This window comes from Phocoena phocoena, chromosome 7 (assembly GCF_963924675.1).
Source record: "Phocoena phocoena chromosome 7, mPhoPho1.1, whole genome shotgun sequence".
Lineage (NCBI taxonomy): Eukaryota > Metazoa > Chordata > Mammalia > Artiodactyla > Phocoenidae > Phocoena > Phocoena phocoena.
The window spans coordinates 75968930-75981308 of record NC_089225.1 but is presented as its reverse complement, the minus strand read 5'-3'; the positions used below and the strand labels follow the sequence as shown (position 1 = coordinate 75981308).

General features: G+C 34.7%; 1 protein-coding gene across 1 annotated transcript in view; it reads left to right on the top strand.

Moving 5' to 3' along the window:
- The window catches only part of DNAH7 (dynein axonemal heavy chain 7), a 248183-nt gene that overhangs the window by 195389 nt on the left and 40415 nt on the right, over positions 1–12379 (top strand). The window contains exons 52-54 of the mRNA XM_065880632.1: positions 3966–4092; positions 5021–5215; positions 6707–6799. Coding sequence (XP_065736704.1) covers positions 3966–4092; positions 5021–5215; positions 6707–6799 — 415 coding nt within the window. The remainder of the gene's footprint in view (positions 1–3965; positions 4093–5020; positions 5216–6706; positions 6800–12379) is intronic.

The window sequence follows — 12379 nt, the reverse complement described above, 5'->3', positions numbered from 1 at the left end:
GTCAGAAGTATTTTCCTAAGTGAGCACACCTGTGTACCTAGCAGCCAGGTCAAGGCATAGAACGTCATCAATAGCCCAGAAACCACTCTGTGTCCCCTTCTAATCACTATAACCCATCCCCCAAGGTAATCACTGTCCTGACTTTCAACACTAGAGATGAGTGTTGCCTGTTTCAGAACGTCATATAAAAGGAATCGCATGGCCTGTGCTCTTTTTTGTCTGGCATCTTGCACTTCACATTGTGAAATTTATATTGTTTTGCACAGTGCAAAGCAATGGTTTATTCACTTTCATTGTTAAGTCGCATTCCCTGTGCTCATTATTGTTGGGCAAGTGTAAAAGCAAATCTCCCAATCCAGGAGTTTTCTCCACAAAGTGGTAGAGAAAGAAAACAGGTTTTTATTGAATAATTATTAAACCAGAATGTGATCCGCATCGACCGGCAATCCACTAAGAGACTGCAAAGACAGAAATCTTCTCCTGACTTTACCAACTGAGTTAGCAAACTGGCTTCATCCAGAGGAAAAGCAAATGTCTTATCTTTATGACAAGAGGTAGTTTTGCAATGAAGAGCCAGGTGCCCATGAAGATGGCTCTCAGGTCTTTGAGAAGGACATTCCTGGGTCATAAAGTTGACAGAAAGCCTGCCTAGTTTTCACAAGAATTCATACACATTTCAAAGAGACGAGAAAGTATGTATAATTTTAACTTTTCAAACGTAAATTCTCTAAGAAGAAGGAGGAGAGGGAAATCTCTTTTTAACATTTTCAGTGTAAAAAAAGTAAACCTCTTGTTTTTATTTGTCCTTTCACTATACCACAAATTATTCATTCACTCTACTGTTGAGGACATTTGGGTGGCTTCCAGTTTAGGGCTATTATGAATTTTTGCTGTCTTGTACACTCTTGTACGTGGGTATTGTATGTACACACGTATGGTAGGTATATATACAGGAACACAATTGATGATCACAGGGTATGCATATTTTCCATTTTAATAAATATCGCCAGGCTTCCCTGGGGGCGCAATGGCTAAGAATCCACCTGCCAATGCAGGGGACACGGGTTCAAGCCATGGTCCGAGAAGATCCCACATGCCGCGTAGCAACTAAGCCCGTGCGCCACAACTATTGAGCCTGCGCTCTAGAGCCCGTGAGCCACAACTACTGAAGCCCACACACCTAGAGCCCATGCTCTGCAACAAGAGAAGCCAACGCAATGAGAAGCTTGTGCACCGCCACGAAGAGTAGCTCCTGCTCACCGCCAACTAGAGAAAAGCCTGCGCGCAGCAACGAAGACCCAATGCAGCCAAAAAAAAAAAGAAAATAAATTAATTTCAAAAAATATAATTAATAAATATTGCCAAACAGAATTCCAAAGTGGCTACAGCAAGGGAGACTCTTTTAGGAGTCCTGCTTAATCTTCCTTCTTTTTTTTTTTTTTAAGTAAGTAGTAAGAAGCTAGCTGTCATTCAGAAATTAAAGATAGAGTTCTCATAGAAATCGTTTTTTGTCAATCATTGATAAACATCAGGTAACCTGTTAAATATGTATAATTTTTACTTGTCAATCATACCTCAATAAAGCTGGGGGAAAAAACAAAAAAAATTAGGTAACCCGTGTTCTCTGGGCAACTATTGAATTATAGCTATAACAAAGGCATAGAAAGCATATGACTATACACCAGAGTACTAAATTGTTTGAGAATCTTAATATTGGTCTAAAATTATCTCTAATTTCCTTTTACTCAGAGATAAAAATATTTCATTTTTTTGGTCTTCTGATAGTTATTATTCGTAATAATTATTATTTAATAATACCAAACATATGTTATAACTAAATTTATGTTATAACTACTATGGTATGTACTATGAAATAGCCATAATAATCGGGATCATCTTTTATAAAATTTTTAATGCATCAGAATTTATTATAGCAAAATAAATAACTAGCAAAAAAATAAGCACAGAAACAAAAATCTGACTAGAATATAGCTTTGTTACAGGAACCAAACTGAAATCAGTCTCTGTCTCTGTCTCTCTCTCTCAATAATACATGTAAGATCACACATGCCGGTGCATACAGAGTTTTTTCTTTTCCTTCTACTTCTGTCAAGATGATTTTCCCATGTTATTAAATACTCTTCTGAAATATAATTTTTAGTAGCTGTACAATATATCTTTTAGTGAATGCACTATAATTTTCTTTATAATTTTCTTACTGTAAGACTTTCAAGTAGTGTCCAGCTTTTGTATTATGAATAACACTGCAATAAATATAAATGTCCACATTTGATTATTTCCTTTGGCTGAATCCCAAAATTAGGACACAGTTGTTCATTTCTTTCAGACTCCTGATATAAATTCCTTTCCTGTAAGGTTATTCAAATGTACAGTTCCATCAGAGGAGCATGACTGTCTTACAACACTGTGCCGCACATCAGCATTGAAAATAATTTATCCTCTTTTATACTGTAACAGATTATTAAAATATATTTTAATTGACATTTTAATAAAATATTTTAAATACTTGCTTTTTAAGTATTTAGAAATATTTAAACTATTTATTTAAAAATAAATATATTTTTATTGGCATTTAATGAAAATGAACTTGAATTTCTAGTATGATTGACCCTTATAATTTTCCTTTCTATCTTCCTCTCTACAAGAGGAAGTTTGTCTTAAAGTGCAGAAATTATTTAATTCTAGAGAGACCAAATTTGAGTCACCCTATATTAATTGTACTGTTACACGAGAGAAATTAAATGCCAAGTGTGAAAAGACCATCTATTAGCATAAAAATGGGGACAGGAATTGTATGATTATTTTGAATTTTCAAAGAATTCAACTGTATCTCAGCGACTAGCTTCAAGGACTTCTCTACCAAGCCTTTTTCAGAGTTCTCAATTAGAAATAAAATATATCAATTTGTTGTAATTCTTTCTATGGGAATGCTGCCAGGGGATAAAATAGTTAAAGAAATAGGGAGGTAAGGAAGAAACTAGAGCAGGGATGATCTACAGCTTAGGATATCAGTCTGGAAATAACCAAGATATGGTTATACTGCTAGATATTTTTTTTTTCTAGGCACATTAAGAAACACCAATGTAATTTTGTTTAATCATAAACTATGCTAATTTTCCCTTTAGATACTTTATCCTTTAGATAATTTAGGTCATTAATCTATATAAATCATTAGCTTACTACAAATGTTTTCAGCTAACTTTATTTCTGTTATAACTAGTATAACCTATGTAATAAAAGTATTTTTAAAACTTTTGTCTCAGTTGTAGTTTACCCCTCATGAGATAATTAGTGAAAATGCTTAAAGTGCTATATTCATGTTAAGAATTATTATGAATACAGATCACACATGTTAGCACTTACTAGGAAGTTGTTAGTTGCAACTATAGTGATTATTCACATTTCTGTGTCTTGTCTATGTGGTAAATAAAAACGTAGTTTATCAAGTTTTGTGATTTCTCTGGTTTTTATGGATTTATGAGCAGAGTAGCACACTACTAAACTTAATGTTAATTTAATAAAGGAGCTATTAACTTTAGTCTGTTCATTTAATATATAATATAGAACATTTGGAAGTGTTTATGGAATAAAGAAATCCAGTTTTACCCCAAGAAATGTTTTATAGTTAGAAATAGTCCAAAAACTGTTAAATGTAATAGATTAATATACTGTGCATTGACTTTTTTCCAAAAGGAAGATTAAGTTTTTTAAAAAATCAGTCAACAGTAAAAATGCAATTCTACTGAGATGCTTCTACATTGTGTAGCTCTCAAATTGGTGCCCCCAGTTAATAAGGATCCTTGATTTGTTTGGGGAGTAATTGACCAGAAAGCTTATTAGAAGAGCACACATCTAAATGGTTTATAATAGGTTTCCCCAAGAGCATTTTTTCTTAAAGGATAATGCATTTTTATTTATTTACTTTTCTTTCTGTTGACCCTTAGGCTTCAAATTCTCAAGGATCACTTCACTTATTCCCTTTATGTTAACGTCTGCCGATCCCTCTTTGAAAAGGATAAACTACTCTTTTCCTTTTGTCTAACTGTAAATCTGATGATACATGAGCATTTGGTCAGTATTGTTTTAATTTGTAGGGAAAAAAATATTAACGTGAATTCATTAATTTATGAACTTGTGTGGGAATATATATAAAAGGATTGTAAATAGTTAATTATAGTTAAGGCATCACAACTAGATTGAATTTCACAGAGGTGAAAAATAAGCAGAGTTCATTATATAACTATTACTACTTAAATTTTTGTATGTTTTAGTTTAAAATAGTTTCTATCAGAATCTCATATAAGTATGCATATAAATTAAATATATTGATATATGTACTCCAAGTAATAGTATAAATGGCCGTATTTTTAGAAACTTTTGCAAGTTCGTCAAATCTAACCATTGGGCTTAACGATACCATTCATTAATTTTTGCTATGTTTCAAATTTATTAAAATATAGGAAGCACTTTAAGACTAGAAGAGAGGTGTATAAGTTCACTATTTTATATTATGTGTTTAAGATTTATTGATTTCATATGGCACTGTATTAGTTGAATTCTGAAGGAGTAGAAGCTTTATTTTTGCATTTCTTGCAAAAATTTCGTAGCAGTACCTCATTATGTTTTATGGAAAATAATTGAAAACATAACAGATTGATTGCCTCTCAACAATTTTTAGAGCCAATAAAACTCTAAGAAGTCATTTAGGAAAGCATATATTCAAAAAGAATAAATTCAGATTTCCATTTTTAGATCAGTAATTCTGGGGGAAAATTATCAAAAATACCTATCTAAAATGGAACTATTTTGAAAACTGGTTATAATGGATACACTGGTTTCTTATGAATAAATACTGAGCTATACCAGTAACTATAGACTTTTATGGGGACCATACCTAAAGCTTAAAAATCAAATAGTCAATTCTTTTTAAATGGTTGTAAGTGTACTATGTATATGATGGACTCATTTCTGACTCTTCATTCTACTTTGTTTTCCAAAGATTAATAAAGCTGAGTGGAGATTTCTGCTAACTGGTGGCATTGGACTGGATAATCCTCATGCCAACCCTTGTACGTGGCTTCCTCAAAAATCTTGGGATGAAATATGTCGACTAGATGAGTTGCCTGCCTTCAAAACCATTCGTAGGGAGTTTATGCACTTAAAGGATGGGTGGAAAAAAGTATATGATAGTTTGGTATGTTTTTATCCCTCTTGCTTATTTCAGAGTTTTTAAATGGAGAAAATAATGTCAAACAATTTACTCTTATCTTTGAATAAAAACAAGATTTAAGTAAGCTGTAAACTGGTCAAATATTAAAATCAGTGCTTCGATTAAACTATCCCCACCTTCAAAACTGGTGGTCTGTTTGCACTTCTTTCAAATTCCTTGAAATATATAGAGATGCAAAAAAGCTGCATGGTCCTTAAAAGTACTCTTTTTGAATTTCCATGCCAGGTTTTTTATTTATTATCAACTTGTACTTTGGCAATCATAATGGCAGATGAGTTAAAATTTTATAAAACAGATATTGTTTAGATTTTCTGAATACAGGACACAAACTAATAAATATTTTTGTCATTTGATGAAAGGGAAAAGCTAATAGTTCTCAAATAATTTTCATGAGACCCTATCTTGCTAATTGGAGATAGCTGACATTTACCATGATACTCAGTTTCCCTTCTAGAATACGTAGGAATTGTTGCCTTCCCTCACTTTTCTTTTAGTACAAGGGCTAATATTTTGATGATTCCCAGTTAATTTTTTCTATTGTTTCTACTCTCTGGACATTCTGCTTTCCTTGGGTTTAATATGCAACAGTTCTGTTGCAGGGGAGGGTGGAGGGGAAAAAGAGCCAGATGCGTGGAGAACACTTTTTCTTTGGTGACCTGTTTGTTGTATTATACATGATACTGAGATTGTGTCTACACCTGAATTTAAATATTTTGGGCTGGATCTCTTTTGGATCGCTCCTAGTTAGTAACAAAACTACATTTCCCAGAGGCAAATATGTCTTTGTGTATAGTTGATTCTAATTTAAATAGAAATTTCCCTATGATAAAGCATGGAGATTTCTGATCTGAGATACCACATAGCCTTCCTGAACGTTTCAAAGGTGCAGATGTCTTTTTTTCCATGTTTACTCCTCTTCCTGGAATCTTGATACCTTTCTTCTTGCATATTTTTAATAGCACTCTTTTGACTTCTTCTTTGATATACACATTCTCAAATATCCCTTTCTAAAAAAGGTACCAAAAATTCTTCAAAATAAGAAATAACACATATCCTTCTTCTGCAATAAATGTTTTTTTTATAAATAGATAATGAGAGTAGTTGGTAGGTTTTTAAAATGCCTTTGGAGAAATAATGGGGAAAATCTCATGCACATTTATTTTTTTAATAACAGGGATCATTTTGTGCTATCGATTAATATTCACATTGACATTAACCCGCTTAATTCATGTCTTAGTTTTGTTGTTTTTAGTGGCATTTAAAATTTTCTTTTTATATCTTATTTCATAACTTTGCCCAACCTAATAAAATTTACATTAGCATTCTTGATTTCATTTAGTCATTATATGTTTTCTGTAAAACTCGATTTAAAAGTCAAAATACTGTTTTTGGGGGTTTTTTTTTCTTTTAAATAGTCTTCCAAATAGCATTGAGTTATATCCACTGTCATTTTAGGAGCCACATCATGAGGTTTTTCCTGACGACTGGGAAGGTAAAGCGAGTGAGTTTCAAAGGATGCTTATCATTCGTTGCCTGAGACCGGACAAGGTAAATGTGGTCTTTGAAAGCAGCTCAGTGAGTCCAGTCCCTCCTCTCTCCACAGTCCAGCCAAACACGTGTTTCCTTATGTAATCGTGGGTCATGGGGGACGTAAAGGAGCCTGGGGGAAATTACCCCACTTCCTTCTAATGCAGCCATTTTTCAAAAAGTGTATATTTATTAAAACCACACTAAATTAGTAACTCACCAGATTGTATTTTATAGTTTTATTTATGTTATGATTCTTCCTTTTATTATATGCTTCCCCAATTCCTCACAATCTACTTCCTTTACATGCAGTAATCTCATTTTTATTCTTACTGTTTCGATGAAATTAGTCAATGTGGTTTACATGAAGCTGATTTACTAGACTTTCTGGCTCCTCAAATGCTATCCTGTACATGGTTTTTTGTTGGCTTTTGGAAAGCTAGTAGAATATTAAGATATTCATCACTGCTAACTACAAAGGAAAATGTCAATACTATTAATTTTCATTTCTTTAAATGATAAATTATATAACCAGTGAATCAGCTGACCTGTCATATCAACAGATTGCAGTACTCATTGACATCCTCATTTGTATTATTAAATTCCATTTAAAAAAACAACTGTTCACTTAATTGTAAAGACCCATACCCACAGAGATATCTACATACTCTGAGAAAATGTAGACGTTAGGAGTGTTGGAAAAATAAATTGAACAAAATATTCTAATTGTCCACTGTTACTGCTTGAGTAAAAGTATACATAATTATTTCAAAATTTACTGTATTCAGAATTTGAGTTGCTGAGGAATATAATACAATACTTCCATTCTAACAACAACAGAAAAAGCAGAGCTTAGGTGGTGAAAGCAGTGTATTTTTTTTTTTAAGTTTTTCTGCACATCAGTGATAATATAGGGTAGCGGCATTCTTTCCTCTGTAAGCCATGGTCTGTTCGATGAACACATGTCATTCTTGCTTGACTTGGCGGTGTGGCCTTAGCCAGGGCCAAAGGTATCCGTTAGGCACAGGGCCTAGGGCCCATGACACTCTTAGGGGTTCATGAAAATGTTTTAATTTCTTTTAAAATGAGAAAATAAATCAGTCTGTATTATATTTGTAATTATACCAAAATAGTTGTAAAATACAATTTTTTATATTTATTTATGGAAGAAGGGACCCACGAAGTGCCGAGGGCCCCAGAACATCATAATGCTGCCCAGCTCTTAGATGCTGGAAGTACCTCCCGTTGTTGAGGATCATTATTAAACTGATGAAACATCTCCCCCTTGGTGGCCCTTTTAAAAATGAATTTTCACGGGAACTTTAGCGTTAAGCATCAGAAGTTTTCACTTCAACTATTAAATATGGAAGAATATGAAATGCTTCAAACTCTTGCCTAATACGGCTTCTTCCTTTAAAAGCTTTTATTAAAATTTTCAAAGGTTTTTACTTTGTTTTCTAAGCTAAAGACTGTTCTGCTAAATGACTCTGCATGTACCATTGACCTTCTCCCCTCGATATTTGATAAACAAAGAAGTTTCTGTTCATGTCTTATATTGTTTAATTAGAAGTGATTAATGAGCCGTTTCCTAATTGCAGCAGTTTCATCTATAAATACCTTTTCCCCAGTTTGTTTTTAAAAATTGGACATTTTAATCTGAAAATATGTTGAGCTACCAAACAGATCCAGTATTACTTTCCATAGTCACTCTCTTTTTAAAGTGTATTTGAGGGAGCTGGGGAATTAGATACTCAAGCTGAGGAATTTTTGTTTGTATCTTTTTGTTTGTTTTTCAGTCACTTGAGGTTAAACTTAAGGTTTCATACTTCTCTTGCCTACTCGGCACAATACTTCAGCACCTTGTCTTATAACTTTTTCTTGTATGTTTCCATATCTCCTCTAGAGTATTTTTTTTTGGATTGGTGGATGAATGTAGACATTAACACTACTCACCAGTATTTCTGGTTCTCCTCTCCTGAGTACACTCGAGGTGGGGGCATTGTGGCCATAAACCTTGCTTTGGCCAGTAAGATGTGAGCAGAAGTGTTAGGGCAGAAGCGTCTCACTACCAGTGTGAGATTCTCCAGGGCACTCCCCCCCTGCCACCAAAACTGTGGAATCACATGTGGATATTTGAGTGCCATAAACAGGCTGCAGTGCTGAGCCAGCACAGGGAGAGTTTGTTGCCTGGACACGCAGATGACTTTGCTGGGACAAGAAATAAGCTTTTGTTAAACCACTGAGATCTGGAAATCGTGTGCTACTACAGCATAATTCAAGTTATCCTATGTGATTAACTAGTTACCATTATCTATACTGTCACACCCATAATCCTTAATATAGAAATAATTATTAGTGTGCTCTTATATTACTAGCAACCTCAAATCCTTCAGTCTTGCTGTTGCCAGGTACTTTAATTTCTAGTGGTAAATCGTTGACGTTAGAATCTATATATTTAAAATTAATATATGACTTATGCTTTTAAAAGAATGATTTTCCAAAACAAAATGGTATTAGCATGCCAGAGAAAGGAACAGTGCTATATGAGGCTAATAATTGGGCTAGTGCTACATAGATATTATTTCTTTGCCACCTCTAAGTCATGAGATATATATCACCCCTAGGAAAATCAGCAATTGTTTGATTTCTAGTTTACAGTATATGTTATTTGTCAGCACAATTTTTTCTGTCTCCTTTCTACTGCTCTCCCTTCAAAACCAACTCCGTCCCATGGTAAGAAGCCACAGATGCCAGGTTATCTAATGCTCTAGTTTGGAAAAATGTAAAAGATGCTCACTGAATCACCAGTAGGACAAATGAGATGGGTTTGCACCTTCCATAGAATTTAATAGTTTATAGTGTTTTATTGACAAAAGCATATCAGATGGATAAATATGGAGGTGTGGAATGTTTTGAGCCCATTTACAAAATGAAGAGCTTCTGGCAGCCGCAAGGCACAGGGATATTAGCTCGGTGCTTTGTGACAGCCTGGAGGGGTGGGATGGGGAGAGTGGGAGGGAGGGAGACACAAGAGGGAAGACATATGGGAACATATGTATATGTATAGCTGATTCACTTTGTTATAAAGCAGAAACTAACACACCATTGTAAAGCAATTATACCCCAATAAAGATGTTTAAAAAAAAAAAAAAATGAAGAGCTTCTGGCCACAGTCCTCTCCTTCTGGACAGTAAACAAAAAGCAAATTAATCAGCTTTCAATAAGAAACTTGTCAAATATAAGTTAATATGTTTCTCTGACCTCAGATAAATCCTATAGGAACTTGCAAGACACAGAAGAACATACATAGGTGACCACAAACTTCTTTTCTGCCTTTGGGAAGATGGCTGCCTAAATTAGTCTATAATTTTTGTTACTGACAGATTTTATTTTATAAACCTGATGCTGGCATAATCAGATTGCAGAAGCAAACCCAATTCCATCGCCTTCCAAACTGAATAGCTTGCACAGCTTCATTTACTTCAGGAGTTACTGTTCAGTCTTGAGAGCAAGCAGGTCTTATTCAGTTTTAACATTAAAAATGAAACAATGAAACTTGTGCCCACCCTCACGCAGGCACCCCTAACTGGGTTCTCTGGCGCTAACATTAAGAATCAGTTTCCGCCAGCCATGTTTGCATGAGAGCTGTGGATGCTGCCAGCCTGAAACACTCACAGAAGAGGGGCCGTTTAGAGCTCAAACTTCCTAAAAGTAAAACCACGCACTTAAAAGCCATGTGCTTTCGTTGTGTTTGTAAAATTATAATTTAGTGAAGAAGTTAGCCTTGAGAGGAGAGAGGTTATTAAAAAACCATTTAGTTTTCCTTTGTTAATTGTTGTTGTTGTTTTTAATCTAGTGAGAAAAGACAGCCACAGGAAAAGAATAATAGGGAAAAGGGCAAGGACAAGGCCTGAGACAGGCAGTTAGGATATTTTTAGTTTTCTGCCATAAGCTTGATATCTGTGCCCATTCAAAATATCTGAAACATGAAATAACTTATCAAGAAACGAAACTTGATGTATAGATGAATTTATTATTCTGTAATTTTTGTTTAGAATTTCCGTAATTAGAATCCCACCTTCACAAAAGAGAGCATCCTAATTTATTCATTCATTTGTTCAGTAGATATCTATTGCATAGGAACAATATATGAGTAATCTTGTTAGGTAGATCCATGCCAGCGTGGCACTTATACATGTGTCATTACCCTTCTATACCTTTCCATAGTTTTTAATTCTTTTTAATGACATACAGTTGATTTACAATATTGTGTTAATTTCTGGTGTACAGCAAAGTGATTCAGTTATATGTATGTGTATATATATATATATATGCATATATATATTCTTTTTCAGATTCTTTTCCATTATGGTTTATTACAGGGTATTCAGTGTAGTTCCCTGTGCTATACAGTAGGACTTTGTTGTTTATTTTTTATATAGTAGTGTGTATCTGCTAATCCCAAAGTCTTAATTTATCCCTCCCCCACCTCCTTTCCCCTTTGGTAACCGTAAGGTTGTTTTGTGTGTCTGTGAGTCTGTTTCACAGATAGGTCCATTTGTGTCACATTTTAGAGTCCACATATAAGTGATATCATATGGTATTTGTCTTTCTCTTTCTGACTTAGTTCACTTAGTATGACAATCTCTGGGTCCATGCATGTTGCTGCAGATGGCATTATTTCATTCTTTTTTATGGCTGAATAGTATTGCATTGTGTATATATGCCACATCTCCTTTATCCCCTCATCTGTCCATGACATTTAGGTTGGTTCCCCATCTTGGCTATTTATACCTTTCCATATTTGAATGAATCTGTTGTGGAGGGATTAAAAAATTTAAGTACAGATATTTCTTCACTGTTTCTCAGCTCCAGACCCTCACACCCTCAGTCAGTCTGTCTCTCTTACTCTCTTACTCTCTTACTCTCTCTCTCTCTCTCTCTCTCTCTCTCTCTCTCACACACACACACACACACACACACACACACACATACACATACACATACACACATCCATACCAGGATTGACACTGTTTATAAAGTATTGTGACAAGTCAATGAGTTTTACTTACAAACCTTGTGTGGATAGAGGTTCTGGAGAATGCACTGTTAAAATTTGGCAATGTTTGTAACTTTCTCCAGAGGAGACCCCCTTTTTGAGATTCGTGGTATCTGCAAATTGCTCCTGCAATTCGCTTTAAGTTCAGAAAAGTGGGGTGGTGGAATTGCTGTCCTAATTTGGAGTGTTGTGTGTTACACACAATTCCATCCTCAGATATAAGTAGGTGTCCAGTCAGAGAGGTTCTGAAGCTTTCAAAAAATTCTTTGTGCTCTTGTCACTTCATTACTTCTCTTCCTGGGATGCTTCCATAATTTGTTAAGCTAGATACATTAAACATAGCTTTATTACTTGCTTGGCACACACCTAAGCCATCACCCAGAGATGAGTGGTGTAGACCCTTCATCAGAAAGAAGGAATGATGTACCTGAGGCTGTACCTCAGCCATACTGCTTTCTACAAGTCTGCTCCCACAGCAGTGCCTGACAGGGACCCCCAAGCCCCAAAGTTCTGCTCTTTCTCAAACACGCTCCCAGAAAATG